The sequence below is a fragment of the Amblyraja radiata genome, chromosome 2, assembly GCF_010909765.2.
Source record: "Amblyraja radiata isolate CabotCenter1 chromosome 2, sAmbRad1.1.pri, whole genome shotgun sequence".
Taxonomy (NCBI): domain Eukaryota; kingdom Metazoa; phylum Chordata; class Chondrichthyes; order Rajiformes; family Rajidae; genus Amblyraja; species Amblyraja radiata.
In genome coordinates, this window is record NC_045957.1 from 20,504,278 (window position 1) to 20,525,295 (window position 21,018).

Here is a 21,018-nt window from a genome sequence, read left to right on the forward strand (position 1 = left end):
AAAAACCTGTTAGATATATGCACAGTGGCAGAGGAGAAGGGAATCCTGAAATAATTGGGGGATTGGAAGTAGATTATGGGAAAGCAAGCTGAAGTGCAGCAAAGATCAATTCCACATGTTTTGTTTCAAAAATAGCAATGCAATGCATAAAGAACTTTAATGTGCTGGCATAACCTGTTGAGATAAGACTTCAATCCCCATACTGCATATTCTGATAATGATACCCATAGTCTTATCGAAGATAGACAAAAAAAGCTGGAATAACTCAGCGGGACAGGCAGCATCTCTGGAGAGAAGGAAAGAATGACATTTCAGGTCGACCCGAAACATCACCCATTCCTTCTCTCCAGAGATGCTGCTTGTCCCGCTGAGTTACTCCAGCTTTTTGTGTCTATCTTCGGTTTAAACCAGCATCTGCAATTCTTTCTCACCCATAGTCTTATCCATTGCTCAATATCCCTTATGCACCTCACTATCAATTCAATTAACCTGTCATTGCTCACACTCATACACAGTTGTAGAAACATAGAAACATAGAAACATAGAAAATAGGTGCAGGAGTGGGCCATTCGGCCCTTCGAGCCTGCACCGCCATTCAATATGATCATGGCCGATCATCCAACTCAGTATCCTGTACCTGCCTTCTCTCCATACCCCCTGATCCCTTTAGCCACAAGGGCCACATCTATTAAATATAGCCAATGAACTGGCCTCAACTACCTTCTGTGGGAGAGAATTCCAGAGATTCACCACTCTCTGTGTGAAAAAGGTTTTCCTCATCTCGGTCCTAAAAGATTTCCGCCTTATCCTTAAACTGTGACCCCTTGTTCTGGACTTCCCCAACATAGGGAACAATCTTCCTGCATCTAGCCTGTCCAACCCCTTAAGAATCTTGTAAGTTTCTATAAGATCCCCCCTCAATCTTCTAAATTCTAGCGAGTACAAACCGAGTCTATCCAGTCTTTCTTCATATGAAAGTCCTGACATCCCAGAAATCAGTCTGGTGAACCTTCTCTGTACTCCCTCTATGACAAGAATGTCTTTCCTCAGATTAGGAGACCAAAACTGTACGCAATACTCCAGGTGTGGTCTCACCAAGACCCTGTACAACTGCAGTAGAACCTCCCTACTCCTATACTCAAATCCTTTTGCTATGAATGCAAACATACTATTTGCCTTCTTCACTGCCTGCTGCACCTGCATGCCTACTTTTAATGACTGGTGTACCATGACACCCAGGTCTCGTTGCATCATACAATTACAGGGCATTCATAAGTATTCAGACCTCTTCACTTTTTCCACACTTTGTTACGTTGCAGCCTTATTTTAAAATGGATTAAATTCATTTTTTTATCATCAATCAACACACAATACCACACAAGAAGCAAAAACAGGTGTTTAGGAATTTTTACAAAGTAATTAAAAATAAATAATTGAAATATCACATTTACATGAGTATTCAGACCCTTTACTTAGAACTTTGTTGAGGCACCTTTTGCAGTGATTACAGCCTCAAGTCTTCTTGGGTATGATGCTACAAGCTTGGCATAACTGTATTTGGGTAATTTCTCCCATTCTTCTCTGCAGATCCTCTCAAGCTCCATCAGGTTGGATGGGGAGCGTTGATGCACAGCTGTTTTCAGATCCCTCCAGAGATGTTCGATCGGGTTCAAGTCTGAGTTCCAACTGGGCCACTCAAGGACATTCACAGACTTGTCACGAAGCCATTCTTGCGTTGTCTTGGTGTGCTTAGGGTCATTGTTTTGTTGGAAGGTGAACCTCCGCCCCTGTCTGAGGTCCAGAATGCTCTGGAGCATATTTTCATCAAGGATCTCTCTGTACTTTGCTCCGTTCATCTTTCCCTCAATCCTGACTAGTCTCCCAGTTCCTGCCGCTGAAAAACATCCCCACAACATGATGCTGCCACCACCATGCTTCCCCGTAGGTATAGTATTGGCCAGGGGATGAGCGGTGCCTGGTTTCCTCCAGACGTGACGCGTGGCATTCAGGCCAAAGAGTTCAATTCTTGGTTTCATCAGACCAGAGAATCTTGTTTCTCATGGTCTGAGAGTCCTTTAGGTGCCTTTTGGCAAACTCCAAGCAGGATGTCATGTGCCTTTTACTGAGGAGTGGCTTCCGTCTGGCCACTCTACCATAAAGGCCTGATTGGTGGAGTGCTGCATTTGTAGTTGTCTTTCTGGAAGGTTCTCCCAACTCCACAGAGGAACTCTGGAGCTCTGTCAGAGTGACCATCGGGTTCTTGGTCACCTCCCTGACCAAGGCCCTTCTCCCCCGATTGCTCAGTTTGGGTGTCCAGCTCTATGAAGAGTCCTGGTGGTTCCAAAGTTCTTTCATTTAAGAATGACGGAGGCCACTGTGCTCTTCGGGACCTGCAATGCTGCAGAAATTGTTTTATACCCTTCCCCAGATCTGTGTGTCGACACAATCCTGTCTCGGAGGTCTACGAACAATTTAGCTCAATTTTGAGTGTCATAGCAAAGGGTCTGAATACTTATGTAAATGTGATATTACAGTTATTTCTTTTAAATTACTTTGCAAAATATTCTAAACACATGTTTTCCCTTCTTCATTCTGGGGTGTTGTGTGTAGATTGATTTTAAAATAGGGCTGTAATGTAACAAAATGTAGAAAAAGTGAAAGGGTCTGAATACTTACTGAATGCACTGTTGACTGTAGCTGTAAAAACTAAAGTTGTTGTAATTGTTTTTTTAAGGCATTTCAAACTAGTAATTCTACATGGAGCAAAATAGTTTTCCAAAATAATGCACTGTAGGCCCTTATCCCAATGGCTAGAATAAATCTGGCCTCAGAGGATTGATCACCATCAATAAGGCACAAAATGCTTTAGGAGGTCAAATATTTTTAGCCAAATGAAAATGTCATTTCACAGTTTCAGGGAGATAATTTTTTATATTAATGAATAAATCAGATTCAGGCGATGAAACCCAGATGAATCTTGTGTTGTTATTACCCAAGATCAGTGTATTCCCTCAGGGCAAAAAAAAAAATGAAAGGAGCTTTTATAGAGGGAAAATTACATGGAAGTTTACATGGAAAATCACATGGAAAGCCTCAAAGTGACACCTGGGTGATGTGTGGCCTTAGTCAGTGCATCTTTCAAAAATCAAATAGTTGAAAAGAAAAAATGATTAATCTTGACATTTCTGCTGCCTCTGTTGTTTATCTTATTCTCTCTACTTGTATAAAGGTCGTAAACATTGATCAAATTCTGTTACATGCGTCGAGCTTGTTATACAAACCTTCCAGCATAAACAGAAATAATCACATCTGTGTCGAATCACAAGCCATTTAAAATCTAAATTTAAATTATTATTCTTGATTTGTGCAAAGTACATTATCTTATAACTGAGTTGTGTTATTGGGGAAGTCTACTGTACAAGAAAAATAAGAGCAGGAGAGGACCGCCAGGAACATTCATAGTGATCATGGCTGATTAAAGCTGACCTTTACTCCTCTTCTGAATCCTATACCACCAGCCTCAATTCTACAACCTTTCAAATAGTTTTCTATCTCAAGCTGAAATACTGCCACTGTACTTTCCGAGCACATTTAAAAAAAACAATTGATGCTTTCTGAGAGAAATTAACTTAATCTGCATAACTTTTATTGTTTCCATGGTTTCCTGTCTCTCTTTATTTAATAGATTTAATATCTATGCCTCCCACAAGTATTGTTCACTAAGGTCCAAAACGCTGATCATTTCCTCAGATATCTTACTGTACTTACAGTAGGCCATACCAGATTCAAATTTTATCATTATCTCGTGATCGCATTAGTCTTATGCTTTTAACCAGAAATGTTTTCAACGTATCACCAAATAGTTAAACAATTTCATTTGTTTCTGTTCATTTCATTTTACATTATCACTATACTGAGCTTTGATTTCTTCACTTGTCCTACTGCCAAGCTTTTGTACTGAGCACTACTACACCTTCTGTCTTTTATTAATTAGAGTCATAGAGTGAAACAGCATTGAACCAGGTGCTTCAGCCCAACCTGTCCATGCCATCCAAGGTGATTTCCTAAGCTAGTCGCAACACCTGCATTTTGCCCACATTCTTCACAAGCTTCCCCTGTTCAAATATAAACACAAAGTGCTGGAGTAACTCAGCAGATCAGGCAGCATCTCTTGAGAAAAAGGATGGGTGACTTTTCGGGTCGAAACCATTCCTCAGACTGAAAGCAGGGGGTGGAGAGCTGGAGGCAAGAAAAGACCAGGACCAATCAGGGCCAGCTACAAATAATCTCAGGTGGTGTGGTGTCCATGGTGGGCCCATTGTTGGCCAGGGAAGGTGTGATCACAAGACAGCTACAATTTGGAGAGCTGAGGCACTAGTTAAACAACTAGGTGGGAGAAAAGGGGCAAGGGGGAGGGGGAAGGGGAGGAAAGTGTAGGTAGAAGTTACTTAAATTTAGAGAATTCAACATTCATACCGTTGGGTTGTAAGCAACCAAAGCAAAACATGTGATGTTGTTCCTCCAATTTGCGTGGCTTGATCTGTTCAAATGTCTTTTAAACATTGTGAATATACCCGTTATATTGCATTCCCTATGCCCACAACTTTGTGTGAAAAATCATGCCCCTTGGGTCCCTTTTAAATCATGACCCTCTCACTTTAATCTATGCCCTCTAGTTTTACTCACCTACCCTGGGGAAAAAAACAGTGACTATCCATTTTATCCATGCTACTCATGGTTGTATAAACCTTTATAAAGTCACCGCTTAGCCTCCATCGCTCCAGGAAAATCAGCTCTTGCTTATCTTGTTTCTCTTCAACTAAAGCCATCCTGACCTTTAATTATACCCTTCCTCTAATGTGGCGACCAGAACTGCATACAAAGGTCTGAGGCACTCACCAATGTCCTATACAACTTCACATGACATCCCAACTCTTGTACGTAATGTCCCATCCAATATAAGCCTTCTTCACCACTTTATCTACCTTTATCGTCACTTTCAGAGAACTATGTGTTTGTAGCCCTATCTATACAATACTTCTCAGGGCCCTGTCACTTAGTTTGTACGTACTGCACTGGTTCCATATTCCAAAATGCATCACTTCGCACTTGAGTTAAGTTCCATCTGTTATTCCTTTGCTCGCTTTCCCGGTTGATCAAGATTGTGCTGTAACCTTACCAAATCATCTTCACTTTCCACTACACCACCAATGTTGATGTCATCTGCAAATTTACTGATCATGCCACCTACAGTACATTCTCGTTAATATATATGATAAGTAAAGGGAACATCACTGGCGGCAGGCCTCCAGTTTGAAAAACAACCCTCCACTCTCGCCCTTTGATGGTAAGACGGTCATTGCTGAGGCAGATAATAAGGATTGGGTCTTGGACTTCTGTAGCGATGTCCTCAGGCTAGCATGATTGACTGACAACCACAATTATTGTCTCTTGTGCAAAGTATAGTTTCAACCACTGGAGTATTCTCCTTTGATTTTTGTTTTCTGTTTGATTTCTGTTTTATTCAACGGCCTTGATGTCATACTACTTCAAATTCTGCTTTGGCATCAAAAGCAATCTTTATCACCTCAGCTCTGGAACTCTGTCGGTGAACAGAGCCTCGGCCTCAATTCCCATTGAGTACAAACTTGCTAAGACATTTGCCTAAACCTTAAGAGTAATTACTTTTACCTTAGATTTGCTTTTAAACTTCTTAACAAGAAATCTTTAAATGACACACAAGCTTGGGAAACATATTAATAACCAGATCAATGATTCTTCGGAACACATTTCTTCCCTTGTCTTACATGACAGGGTGAGAAGATAAAAATAGCTCACAGAAAACCAAATGGTAAACAATTAAAAATAAATCAGTTTAAGCCCAAACTGGAATGTTATATACGGATCAAAAAAAGACATTAAATAACATGTAAAGAAATTGTTTAGACATTCTCAAGAAACCATGATTAAGGGTTATTTGGATCTTATTCGTACAATTGGAAAGCAAAGTCTTCATGAACAACAGCAAGCTTGTCTAGAAATGAACACCTAGTTTAGCAAAGATGCATTGGACTTAAGATTTTTGTTAGGTTTATTAAGCTGTAGAGAAGGCAAGCACCTTTGAGATTGTTCCAATAATATTAACAGAATGGGTGCCCTCTGTAACCTTCACATATCTATAGTCAAAAAGAAAATGTAAAAAACAGAGAGATTGGCAAAGTATAATCATTGTGACAAGAACTGAGAACATATTATTTTTGGCTTAACAGTCCGGTTAGTTAAAAACATTTTTTTTTTTTAAATCAGCATGTCTGCCAGCTGTTTGGCTGGGTAAAACAGAATAAAAAATGTCTTGATTATGTGTAAACTTAGGTTTGTTCATACCAATTCTTTGATTGCTGAATAAAATGATTTCCTTTTGGTCAATTGCATCACCAGTATAGTCTGTCATCAAGGTGTATAATAGAGCCTGTTTCTCAACTGTTATTTGGAGGTCTTAAAAGGTAGAGAGCAGGAAAAGTGATTCTAGGCACAGTTAGATTGATTACCAATGCGACATATGAATAAAACATATTTCTTCTATCATCGGTCTTGTGCTTACTTAAAGCACATTGGCGTGCTGCTGATGGGGTTAAAATTGGGCATTGATGTGTTGGCTCAAAGTCACTCTGCTTCTGTCAGTTGCAATTCTATCTCTGCTGACTTTTCTGCTGCTCTAGCCCATTGCTCCTGCCTAAATTAAAATGTAAAAGTTGTGGATTGTTGATGTAATGAGTGCAGCCTTAAGGGGCTCTCCCACTGCGGTGACCTAATCCGCGAGTTCTGGCGAGTTTGCCCTCGACTCATACTCGCAGCATGGTCGACACGAGGTCCTAGGAGGTCTTTGTAACTCTCCTTCATGCTCGAGAGTAGTCCCCGCGTACTCGAGGCCTCAGTTAGGTCGCGGCGTATTATTCAACATGTTGAAAAATGCCCGCGAGTAAAAAAAGGTCGCCATGGGATAAAATCGATACTTTTTTTATTCGTAGGTTTAGTCAAAGTAGGTCGTAGTAGGTCGGCATGTTATTCGTAGGTAATCGAGGGTAGTCGAAGATAATCAAATGTAGTCATAGATAGTCTTCATCATAGTCGAAGGGAGGTCGAAGGGAGGTCGAAGGAGGTCGGCTTCACTCCACTATTCGGTGTCCAATTTTCCCGAAGCTAGTCATCAACAGAGTCGAAGGAGGTCTTCTACATAGTCGAAGGATGTCTTCAACATGATATTTTTTCAAACTCTCCTAAACTCTTCTAAACTCGCCAATTAGGTCGCTGCAGTGGTATAGCCCATTTTTACAATTTACTATGCGACTAGCATCATAGAAACATAGAAACATAGAAATTAGGTGCAGGAGTAGGCCATTCGGCCCTTCGAGCCTGCACCGCCATTCAATATGATCATGGCTGATCATCCAACTCAGTATCCCATACCTGCCTTCTGTCCATACCCTCTGATCCCCCTAGACACAAGGGCCACATCTAACTCCCTCTTAAATATAGCCAATGAACTGGCCTCGACTACCCTCTGTGGCAGGGAGTTCCAGAGATTCACCACTCTCTGTGTGAAAAAAGTTCTTCTCATCTCGGTTTTAAAGGATTTCCCCCTTATCCTTAAGCTGTGACCCCTTGTCCTGGACTTCATCATGGCAGGAACTTTCCCAGGAAATCAAATGTGAAGCAGCAAATTAGTCAGACGAGGTAAGATGTTGATGTTATTATTTGTGGAGTGCAGGGCGGTATCCAGAGAAGAGGGATGAGCTTTGTAGCAAATTCCCAGGATGGCGAGACTGACATACGATGAAAGAATGGATCGACTATGTTTATATTCACTGGAATTAGAAGGATGAGAGGGAATCTTATAGAACCATATAAAATTCTTAAGGGATTGGACAGGCTAGATGCAGGAAAAGTTGGGAGAGTCCAGAACTGGGGGTCACAGTTTAAGAATAAGGGGTAGGCCATTTAGGGCTGAGATGAGGATCAACTTTTTCACCGAGAGAGTTGTGAATCTGTGGGATTCTCTACCACATAAGGCAATGGAGGCCAATTCACTGGATGCATTCATGAGAGAATTTGATATAGCTCTTAGGACTAATGGAATCAAGCGATATGGGGAGAAAGTAGGAATAGGGTACTGATTCTGGAACACAGACAAGCAAATGTAATGTATGGTGCACGATCCCTTTACATTCGCAGAGCTCCCTGCTCGGGCGGCGCTGAACAACATCGCAAAGTCCCTGGGGCCCTTTGTCGAGGGCCGCCAGCGTGAATCTCTGCCCGGCGCGGCCTGGGGACTTCGGGAGCCACGGACTCCGGTAGGTAGCGGCCGCTTCGGAGGTCCAAGCCGCTGAAGTTGGCCTCCTGTTCCGGCATCGGAGTTCCATCATCCCGGCGAGCGGGCCTGAGCGGCAGGCCGCTCGTAGCGGCGACTACATCGGGAACATCGAAGAAGATGACTGACTTTGGTGCCTTCCCTCACAGTGGGAAACTTTTTGATTCTGCTGTGTGGGGATGTTTTATGTTGGACTCTATTGTGGGTTGTGTTCTTTACTTTATTGTATGGCTGTATGCAAAAACAAATTTCACACCTTGGTCTGACAATAAAGTGCCATCGTATCGTATATGAATGATGAGAATTTGAGGCTCTGGTCATGAAAAAGGAGGCATGGAACAGGTATGGGAAGCTGGGATCAATTTTTCAATGGTTTCTTTATTGTCACATCTACCAGGTACAGTGAAATATATATTTTTCGCATACAGCTCAGCAAGACTGTCCGAGTACATCCCAGTACAAGTACATCCCTGAAGGAGTTTTGGGAACTGAGCAGCCAACTTTGACAGGAGCTTGCTCAAGGTGATTGGGCAAGGTTGTTTGCTGGCAAAGGGACATCCTAGGTGAGTGGGATAATTTTAAAAGAGTTCAGGACATGCATGTTCCTGTTACAGTGATGGGCTAGACAGGTGAGCGTAAGAAAGCTTGGATAACAAGAGAAATTGAGGCCCTGATTAGGACATAGGGCCAGGCATAGGCAGGTGGGATCAATCATATCATGGAGATTAGGGGACTCTGGAGCATAGTTAAGAAGGAAATCTGAAGGGCAAAAAGGGGGCAGCAGATAGCCTGGCAAACAATATTAAGGGAAATCCAAAGAGATGTTAAATATATTAAGGGAATGAAGGTGACTGGGGAGAGAACAAGGCACCTCAGAAACCAATGGAGAAAAGGAATAGGTGTCGTTTCACACAAGGGATTGAAGTCTGAAGAAGGGTCTTGAGCCAAAACCACACCTATTCCTTTTCTCCAGAGATGCTGCCTGACCCATCTGACCCATAAGAATAAGGGGTAAGCCATTTAGAACGGAGACAAGGAAACATTTTTTCACACAGTTGTGAGTGTGGAATTCTCTGCCTCAGAGGATAGTGGAGGCCGGTTCTCTGGATACTTTCAAGAGAGAGCTACATAGGGCTCTTAAAGATAGCGGAGTCAGGGGATATGGGGAGAAGGAAGGAACGGGGTACTGATTGGGGATGATCAGCCATGATCACATTGAATGGCGGTGCTGGCTCAAAGGGGCGAATGGACCTATTGTCTAATGACGCGTTGAGTTACTGCAGCTCTTTGTGTCTATCTTCGGTGCAAACCAGCATTTTTAGTTCTTTCCTGCACAAAGAAGTTGGGGTGTTATGCTACAGTTCTACAAGGCATTGGTGAGGCCATTCTTGCTTGTTGCAGCACAACAGAAATACAGAACAGTTCAGTGTGTCTATATAGCATAGTCCATATATATACCCATAAATAAACAGATAACGTGCAATAGGCTGTTATAGTTCAGAGTCGGTTTGTTGGCGAGTTTAATAGCATGATGGCTGTGGGGAAGCAATTGTTCCTGAACATAGATGTACCAGATTTCAGGCTCCTGTATCTTCTACCTGATGGTAGCGGAGAGATGAGTGCGTGTCCGGGATGGTGTGGGTCCTTGATGATGTTAGCAGCCTTTTTGAGGCAGCAACTGCGATAGATCCCTAAAGCGGCCTTTTCACGGGGCGACTTGACGCAAGAGTTAACCGGAGTTTAACATCGTGGGAACCTCGTGCGATAACAGTACGGCATTTGTGGACCACCGTGGACTACCGTAGCGCTAACGGCAGGTCATCGTGTAACTTGGTCACTCGGGAGAAAATTCAAGAAAGTTTGAATTTCTCCAAGAGTGACTTGTACACTTGTGGTTGAGCATTGCAACATTATATGAACGTAGTGACCAGTGCGATATCCGTAATAACTCTTGCGGGTACCGTGGGAACTCCTGCGAACGGTGAACCCGGAAGCTGGACAGAGGGGACAGAAGGTGAGTAAAAATTATCTTCTGTGGGATTGAATTTTAAAAATAAATAAAAATAAAGATTTACATCCGCATATGGACATCAACTTATTCATGAGTTATGTTAATGAGATTCAAGAAAATAACTATAATCTTTAAAAGGGACTTTAAAAGGGACTTTACTGAAAGGTTACGCATTTTTATGGTCCGTGAGAAATTTTTCACATGTACTTCTTTGAGAGATACAGGTCGGAGTCCTCGGGTCCAGGGGTCCGGAACGCTACCAATCAATGTTGTACAGAGACCCGTGTAAGGAGTGAACTGCACATGCTGGTTTAAACCGAAGACAGACACAAAAAGCTGGAGTAACTCAGCGAGTCAAGCAGCATCTCTGGAGAAAAAAAGCTGATGTTTCGGGACGAGACACATCTTCAGACTCAATTCCGATTAGGATGTCTGAAGAAGGGCTCCGATTCGAATCGTCACCTATTCTTTTTCTCCAGAGATGATGCCTGACCCGCTGACTTACTCCAGCTTTTTATGCTTTTCTTTTTAATTAATCTCTCCCTTCTGCCTTCAAGCAAGCGTTTTCGATGCACATAGTGGGCAGCTGCATGCAGCGCGTCAATGAAAAAAACCAACATCCTGTACTCGAAATTATTTAGTATAGGCATGTCTCCAAATGAGCCGATTCAACCAAGGGAGGATATATATAGTGTGTGAAAAAAAAGTTACATCATTTGTGTCACGTGTAGTTCACGATGTTCATTCAAGATTTAACGCGAAAGCTCGGGAAACGGCCAAGTCACTCGCACAAATAACATAAATGCCGAGTACCGTGGGAACTCTTTATCTATCCCCGTTATATCGTGCGAGACTCGTGCTGGATCACGACCTCTTCACTCTTGTGACATCTTGCGTCAACTCGCCCCGTGAAAAGGCCGCTTTAGATGGTGGGGAGGTCACAGCGATGATGAACTGGGCAGTGGTCACAACTTTCTGCATTCCTTTCCGCTCCTGGACACTCAAGTTGCTGAACCAAGCCACGATGCAACCAGTCAGCATGCTCACCACTGTGCACCTGTAGAGGTTCGAGAGAGTCCTCTTTGACATACCGACTCTCCGTAATCTTCCCAGGAAGTAAAGGCGCTGATGTGCTTTCTTTATAATTGCATCAGTGTGCTGGGACCAGGAAAGATCTTCGGAAATATGCACGCCCAGGAATTTGAAGCTCTTGACCCGTTGATATAAACGGGATTGTGGGTCCCTATATAATCCCTTCCGAAGTCCACAATCAGTTCCTTGGTTTTGCTGGTGTTGAGTGCCAGGTTATTGCGCTGGCACCATTTGGTCAATCGGTCGATCTCACTTCTATACTCTGACTCGTCACCATCAGTGATTCATCCCACAACAGTGGTGTCATCGGCGAACTTGATGATGGAGATCGCACTATGTCCAGCTATGCAGTCATGAGTATAGAGTGAGTACAGCAGGGGGCTGAACACGCAGCCTTGAGGTGCTCCCGTGCTGATTGTTATCGAGGATGACACACTTCCACCAATAGGGACAGACTGTGGTCTGTGGATGAGGAAGTCGAGGATCCAATTGCAGAGGGATGTGCAGAGACCCAGATCTGAGAGCTTGGTAACCAGCTTGGAGGGGATGATTGTATTAAATTAGTGTATAGGTTCATGGGGGGAATAGATAGTGTTGATGCACAGAGTATTTTACCCAGAGTAGGGGAATCAAGAACCAGGGGACATGAGAGGGAAACTATTTAATAGGTACCTGAGGGGCAATGTTTAAGAAACATTGCAGGTACATGGACAGGATAGGTTTTAAGACATATGGAGCAAACACAGCTGGGACTAGGGTAGATATGGCATGTTGGTCAGTGTGGGCAAGTTGGGCCGAAGAGTCTGGTTCCATGTTGTATGACACTTGATGGCAATTTTTTCCATAGAGAGTGGTGGGCATATCGAACCACGGGAAGTAATTGAGGCAGGCACTATAACAACATTTAAGAGACATTTTGACAGGTACATGGATAGTAAAGGTTTAGAGAGATTATGGGACAAACATGGGCAGGTGGGATTAGTGTAGATAGGGTCAGCATGGGCAAGGTGAGCTGAAGCACCCATTGTCATGCTGTATGACTATGACTGTTTGGCAAGACATGTTCTAGTTTAGTTTAGAGATATAGCATGGAATCAGACTCTTCAGCTCACCAGATAGACACAAAATGCTGGAGTAACTCAGCAGGACAGGCAGCATTTCTGGAGAGAAGGAATATGTGATGTTTCGGGTCGAGACCCTACTTCAGACTGACTTCAGGGGGGAGGGAGATAGATAGATGAGGAAGTGTGAAGGTGTGAAAACAGGGCAAAGGGAATGGAGATCAAGGACAGTGTAGAATACATAATCTTTAGCTGGGAAACGGTAACGACAAAGCAAACAGAAATATAATATAATCGGAGACAGTCAGACTGGTCGGAGAACGGGGAATGGGGAGGGATGGAGAGAGAGGGAAAGCAAGAGTTACTTGAAGTTAGAGAAGTTAATGTTCATACAACTGGGGTGTAAGCAAAATATGAGATTTGCACTGGGCCTCACTCTGACAATGGAGGAGGTCCAGGCCAGAAAGGTCAGTGTGGGAATGGGAGGGGGAGTTAAAGTGTCCAGCAACCGGGAGCTCAGATAGGTTCAGGTAGACTGAGCGGAGATGTTCACCTAAACGATCGCTGAACCTACGCTTGGTCTCGCTGATATACAGGAGTCCATACTTGGAACAGCAGATACAGTATATGAGGTTGGAGGTGGTGTAAATGAACCTCTGCCTCACCTGAAAAGACTGTCAGGGTCCTTGGACAGAATCGAGGGGGGAGATATAGGGACAGGTGTTGCATTTCCTGCAGTTGCTGGGGAAAGTATCTGCGGAGGAGGTGGTTTGGGTGGGAAGGGACGAATTAACTAGGGAGTTGCAGAGGGAATGGTCTCAGTGGAAAGTGGAAAGGGGTGGAGATAGAATATGTGGCTAATGGTGGGATCCTGTTGGAAGTGGCGAAAATGTCAGAGGATCTTGTGCTGTACAGCTGATGGGCTGGAAGGTGAGGACCAAGGGACTCTGTCCCTGTTATGACGGGAGGGTAGGGGGAGCAAGAGCGGACCTGTGAGATATCGAGGAGACCCTCGCTCACTAGGTCCATGCCGACCATCGATCACCCATTCACACTTGTTCCATGATATCCCACTTTCTCATCCACTCCTTTCACACAGCGGGGTAATTTACAGAGGCCAATTAACCTACAAACCTGCACATTTTTGGGATGTGGGAGTAAACTCGAGCACCCGGAGGAAACAGAGATAATGTGCAAACACCATGAGATGGCACTCGAGGTCAGAATCGAACCTATATCTCTGGCACTGTAAGGCAGCATGTCTATCAGCTGTGCCACTGTGTTATCCCATGTGGAAATAACAAAATAAGCTGTATGGACTTTAATACACTCTTTCAGTGATTACATTTTCATTAGCAAATTAACTTATTGACATGAGCTTAAAATATATACCAATGACAAAACTGTTGCACTATTTCATCTGATGCTGTTCTAAACTGGTGAGACCAGGGAAAGAGTTACCTGGACAGAGTAGGTGCTAATTTAATCATTTTCAACAGCTTTCATTTTTAAGTTGATCAAAGGTGTAATAGTGATTAATACATATGAAATAAAGCCTTAGATCTGCTTCTGGATTTGGAGTTGAATCGAGTATTTTTGTGTTTTAAAGAGTTGGGAAAATGAGGCTCGTGTTAACTGTTTAGGATAATAGTAAAAGTGTAACATATTGGCATGACAGTCTTTGAAAAGAGGTGCCAACTCATTTAGAATAAATAGTCAATCTGCTCAATTCTGACAGCAATCATTGCTGTCCTCCAGCTGTTTCGGTGATTGGTAGCCGCAAATCACAATGCAAAGTAAAATCATTTATCTTTAAGATACTGACGGGATGTCACAATACCAATTGCAGCTCAAAACATAGATGGTTATTTTGTATGCGTAGATGTGTTGCAGCTTCCTTTACCAGAGTTTGAATAGACGGACAGCAACTAAATCAATTGCTGAACTGTCTTGTTTATTTTTGGCGGTTTGATTTATCACTCTTCCTTTAACTTGAACACTTTTACTGCAAACTGATGCAGATAGATGCCAAAAGTGGAATAGTAAATACTCGGTAGGATAGCGTACAGACTCCCAAGTCATAATTAAAAGGAACACTTTGATCTCAGATTTAATTGAAGTTGTCGTGTAGTGTATCACCAATGCATATTGAATAACATAGTTTTGGTTCTTCTACTCTCCTAAATCTAGGCTTGAAATTTGTTTTGTACAAGTTTACAATGTCATTACCCCGTAGTAACAAAGAACTGCAAATGCTGGTGAATATACAAAATGACACAATGTGCTGAAGTAACTCAGCAGGTCACAAAGCATCTCTGCTTTTTTCTGGTGAAGTTGCCAAGCAGCAGTATGTGTATCAAGTGCAAAATGGAACTACAAATACAATCTTAGCTGACTTCAGAGGAGTAGCCTGGGCACAGGAAGAGAAGCCATTGCAGGTGATTGGATGGATAAGAATAGTATTGATCCCATCAAGCTGGATCGTGATGAAGAAGAGAAAAGTGTGGTCTCCCGTGACTAATTCAACAAATTGAATCAGAAAAATGCAGAGGGTTAAGAAATCGTTTTTCTCTATGGGATATTGCTGGTAAGGCTTATAAGAGTCATTTTCCCCCACAATTCCTCCTTCGGCTGAGGCTTTTACCATTTGGTGATCCTCATGTTGGGATGTCAACTGATGGCTTTCGATCATTCAGGGTCAAATTAGTTTTGTAAAAGACTCTGCATTCCCATATCTTTTATCTTCATTATTTTAAACAGCTTTCTTAAATGGAGGCACATCAGTCAGCCTCCAGTCTTTCGGAACCTAATTTTTTGCCTTCATTGATATAAGCCAGGACTCCTGCAATTTATTATCTAGTTTCCCAAAATGTCTTTGGATATATCTGATCAGCAGGTTTATGGGCCTTCATACATCTTATGATGTCCAGCACCTCCTCAACTGTAATACGATTATCCACAAGACATCACCATTAACTTTCCCAAAGTCCATAGTCTTCATGTCTTTTTCAATGGTAAAAACAAAGAAGAAATATTCATTGAGGAACTTGCCTATCTCCTGTAGCTCCACACATTGATGACTCTTTGGTTTCTGAGGGGCTTTATTCTCTCTCTCTCATTACCCTTTTCGCCTTAATACATTATAAAACCTCTTTAGATTCTCCTTAACCTTATCTGCCAGTGTTACCTCATGCTCCCTTTGTGCCCTCCTGATTACCTTAAGTATGCTCCTCAATCCCCTTCCAGGAATACAACTACCATCAATTTTAACTTTGCATATTGAACTTGCAAACATTCAAAAATTTCATTCTTGGGATCATACTTCTGATTAATTATGATAAGATAATGGGACCTGTTTAAAGTTCACATTGAATTTAGATTATTACAGTCATGAATATCAAATGGGTACACCATCAAATTAAGCAACTTCACAATGGCATGGAGAAGTAAACTAAAATGGAGAGCAAACTGAAAAATAACTAATGCAATTTGGGTAACTTAACCATGAAACCATACTTTACATATAACCATGTGAAATACCTGCCCCTCAGACCTCCTTAAAATATCTTCTCATTCATTTTAAATCTGTGCCCTCAAATTCTGAACTCTCCTGCCCTGGGGAAAAGCATTTTTCCAATATCTGTTCCTCATAATTTCATATACCTATATCATTTAACCCATCAGCTTCCTATGTTCCAATGTGAATAAACTCAACCTATCCAATCTCTCTTTAGAATTACTGCCCTTTAATCCAGGCAACAGCCTGGGGATTTTTTTCTGCACTCTCTCCATTGTTCGCCATGCCTTGGACTATGAAGGCAAACATACCAAATGCCATCTTCACTACTCTACCCACCTGTGTTGCCACATTCAGCGAGCTGTGGACTTGCATCCTAAGGTGTGACTATATATAAATGGTTCCTGCCATTTACTCTATATTTCCTACCAGTATTTGACTTGCCAAAGTGCATCATCTCACACTTCTGGATGAAATTCCATCTGCTCCCAACTTTCCAGTTCATCCATGTCCTTCTGTATTGGGGGGGGGGGGGGGGACACGAAACACACACACACACACACACACACACACACACACACACACACACACACACACACACACACACACACACACACACACACACACACACACACACACACACTGAAATAAAACCACTGCACTGTCATGAAAAAAACATCTCATTCATATTTGTCATTCAGGGAAAGTTGTCTGATCTCAGCCACATGCCACAATGTGATTAGCAAATTGTAGACCATGGAAATAACCCAGCAAGCCACTCATTTAGGTTCTTGCAATATGTTGGGAGTCTAAATATGGTGTTAATTTATCCTCATGCCTTTGAGTTCCAGTTCTAGCATATAGCCAAAACGACCTCTTGATCCTTGTAGCTATTTTCACAATTTTGACTTTTGTAATTATATCTCAATCCAATTAACAAAACTCGATCGTATTTGCATGAATAACAAGCTTCACCATATGGTATCTGGATTGCTAGTCGATGATACGCACACTTGAATCAGGATCTTCACAGGAAACAAATTACGCACTACATCATCAGGCCCTAATCTGTAGCATGCGTGGTTACTGGATTTGAAATTTGAATGCTTTGAAAGCGAGTCATGACAAAAATCCTTTGATTTTTAGGAAGTAGATGCTTTAAGACTGCAGGCAATAACTTACTTTGGTTCCATCACATTTAATAAATGCTGGAAGATCATGGGCCAGGTTGCATTATCGCCTGCCAGTGGGTCGAAATAAAACTGTTGCCTATCTGCAGTGCACACATCAGCACTTCCTGAAACTTGGTGCCAATTACATTCTGGAGTTGATTCTGTACCATACCCAGGCCAGATACAATTTGTAAGTGACCGTTCAGCATTCTGGCAGCTTTTCCTGATGGATCCGACACAACTCATGAATGAGATTGCGCATCCATTAAAACAAGTTGTGCTATTTAAAAAAAAATTTTAGTAGTTCACTATATATTTGTATTAACAAATTAATTTGTTTAGCAATTTTAATATAAGCTGTTTAAAGATATGTTCGTTTAAAAAAAAATTATACCAATTTCAATTGTTTCCAAATGTATTTTTTCTCAGTTGGTGCTGTCATTGAACATAGACCCTAAAATAAGAGACATACAACAATGGAACAGGTCCTTTGGCCCACAATACCTATGATAGTGACAGATTAAACCAATCTCCTCTGCCTGCATACAATCCATATCCCTACATTCACTGCATATTAATTTGCCTATCTAAAATTGCACTATCATATCTACCTCCACCACCATTCCAGGCTGCCACCTTGTGTAAAAAAAAAAATTACCCCCGACATACATCTTGTTTGTTTGTTTGCTTGCAGGTTTTGTGTTGTACTTCTATTTGCGCAAAAACGGTACACGATAGTGCTACAATTTTTGGCCCACCTTACTCACCATTGTCCTGAGCTGTAAATGAAACAAGTTTTGTTCAGATTGATGGTATATTTTAAACGTTATTAACGTTTTAAATTTAAATTAACAAAACAGCGCCCCCACCCGCGCATGCGCGGTTGGGAGAGGGTTCCTGTGCGCGTCTTTATTGGCGTCACAAAGGACACCCAACGGGTCCTCAGACACATCTGCACAGTTGGGGCCTTTCCAGAATTCAGATCGCCTTCTTTTTTTCATAACGACGACACGGATAAGATTACTTCCATTTTACTGATGCTCCGGGCCCGCGGGGACCCTGCGCCTGGGCGCTGAAGTTGGGGCTGCATCTGCATCTGCAGGTGGCGGGCTTGGGGGGTGGTGGGAGGCCGCGCCGAGGATCCAAGGCCTGGGTGCTGAGCCTGCGGCGGCGCTGCTGCTTTGGGCATGCGAGTAGGGCACACTCGAGATCCTGGGAAGGTAAGGAGGGAGAGTGGGGGGATTGAGAGGGAGGAGGGGGTATGGAGGGAGAGGGGGGGAAAGTTGGGGAGGTGAGGAGGAAGAGTGGAGGGTGAAGAGGAGGGGGAGGGAGTGCTGGGTGATGAAGGGAAATGAGCCATGCCTGCGCAGTTGAGGGCTATGGGTGAGTGGTGGAATATTGCATTTGGGGAACGGGTTGCATTAGGGGACCAGCCCTCCCGTGTGACTCTTAGTCTAGTCTCCTCTTACCTCTTTGCCCCTCTTACCTTAAAGCTGTGCACTTGAGTTTTTGATAATTGCACCTTGGCGAAAAGGTTCCGACTGTCTATCCCAGTGGTTCCCAACCATTTTTTGGCCGTGCCCCACCTAATCACCTCTAAAATCCTGACCCCCCCCCCCATATTTTAGCACGAGCAGACAAAGAAATCATTCTCAGAAAATGGAATTTACTCAAAATAACATCTGAAACATAAACTACATATGTTTACCTGATGCCCCCCTTAAAAATCAAATTGCCCCCCTGCGGGGCGTACGCCCCACGTTGGGAACCACTGGTCTATCCTGTCCATGCCATAAGGGCTGAATTAGGAGGGGGGGGGGGTGTTAGTGCAGGTGGAGCATCAGATCAAAGACTGTCGGTGCTAACAACACAGCTTTACACTATAAACATTTTCCACCCAATGCGCATCAAAGTTGTTTTAATTTACACTCAATTACTAAGCACGTTTGTTTTTCTCTGTCAAATTCTTCCAATTCTTTACAAAGATGGTTTGTAATGTTGATTCATGTTAATGTAGTTCACTAATAGACATAAGCATTTACCAGATACATGGAGGTCATTCTGCACTGTCAGTGATGTGTTCAAGATTTATTCAAATACAATTCAGCTATTTGTAGAACACAGAATAATGCATCTAATAAGTTTCACTGCTAGTGCCAAGCTGATGTAATCAAATCACAGATTTCCTGTGGTGTGCCCTGTATGGATCCTTCTGATTTCTCAGTGGTGATCCTATCTTGCGTCATTCAAGGTAAATTGACCAGAAATAGCTGTTAAAGATCTGGAGCAGAGATTGGTTGTGTCTCAGCTGTTTACAAACATTAAAGGAAAATGATCCGAGCAGATTAAGATTCACATGTCCATGTGGTTTATCAATATTAATTAGAGATGGATATCAGTAAATTCTAATTAAATACCTTCAAGTGGTTGCTTTCTAGATCTACTGTAAGGCATTATCAGAGCCATCAGAACTAGGCTGTCTTCTTGGTTTGTGAGTGTTATTGAACAATAGTTTCCATTTATTAATTATACAATGTCTTTCATGTTCCAGTGGTCTGTTGGCACACACTGTGAAATGTCACACATGAATAAAACACCAGGCAGATGGTCATCACCATCAAAATGTATCCCTTGAGGAGATTAACATCTGTTCAAGAATCTGTGGTATGTCTTGATTGGCTAGTGGTACGTAATAGTTAGCTATGATCTATTAATTTCATCAATCTTTATGTATATTTTTCCTTCAAACCTAGTTATGCTGTAACAACAGTGGTGCAAAATGGCAAACAACGAATGGAAGAGACCACTGCAGGAAGTAACCAAGTAAACATACAAGGTTTTGTCCATGTGAGGCTTTGAGACTGCCTCACTGTTATGAGTAAAAAATCTTCCAGTGATAACAAGAAATCTCTCAACACTTTTGATGCCGATGGTGAGTTTTGCAATATATATTTATCTTTCAATATTTAAATACACAAGTAAAGAAGTCATACCTCAGAGAACCGTTGTACATCCTGGGTCAAGGTCCCTACTCGACGCCAATGAAAACGCTTGAGGAACTTGACGACTGCGGGGTTGACTGCATTATCAGATGGAACAGTTCGGAAGAAATAGGGGTACTTCTTCTTATCGGCTAGGACCGGTGTGGTTGCAGCAAACGAAAGCTATAAGAAATAAGAAGATATTGTCAATAATTCAAAGGAAGCCATCTTCCTATTATATACTTATTACAGCTCAGAACCATATTTTTTAGAAACTCAAACTGATAGCTGTGAATGGTACTGACCAGTAAAAATATCCTGAAGGGACAAACTCAATTCACTGAAATTATCAAACTTAAAAAATACATTTTCATTTTCAAAGTGTGTGTACTTAAAATATATTGCCTTAAACCTATACCTGCAAACTTACTAATCATGCCCAAAGGAGCATGTCAAAAATAAATTAAATTCCAGGTTTGAACAAACATGATTTTGATATTGGATCATCAATTTGTATTTGCAGTATGATTACTAAGTGAACTGTGCTGTTTAGGTAATAGCTGAGAAGTGAAGCAATATGCAATATAAACAATAAAGAAACAACACACGATGGTGCAGTGGTAGAGTTAAAGCCCTGCCCAACGGTACGAGTTCATTCCAAGAGCTCTCCTGAGTTAAAAAAAAAAAAAACTCGTGGTAAGCACGGAGAATGAACATAACGGGTACGTTGGAGCTCGGGGACGTCACTTAGCGGCTCGTAACGCTAACGGCAGGTACTCGGGAAGAATCGCTAACGGCAGGTAAGCACGGGAAGAC

The 21,018-nt window shown here is 42.3% G+C and overlaps 1 protein-coding gene across 1 annotated transcript in view; it reads right to left on the reverse strand.

The window, feature by feature from the left end:
* Positions 1-21,018, reverse strand: part of gabbr2 (gamma-aminobutyric acid type B receptor subunit 2) — a 759,033-nt gene that overhangs the window by 287,387 nt on the left and 450,628 nt on the right. The window contains exon 3 of the mRNA XM_033042801.1: positions 20,215-20,385. Coding sequence (XP_032898692.1) covers positions 20,215-20,385 — 171 coding nt within the window. The remainder of the gene's footprint in view (positions 1-20,214; positions 20,386-21,018) is intronic.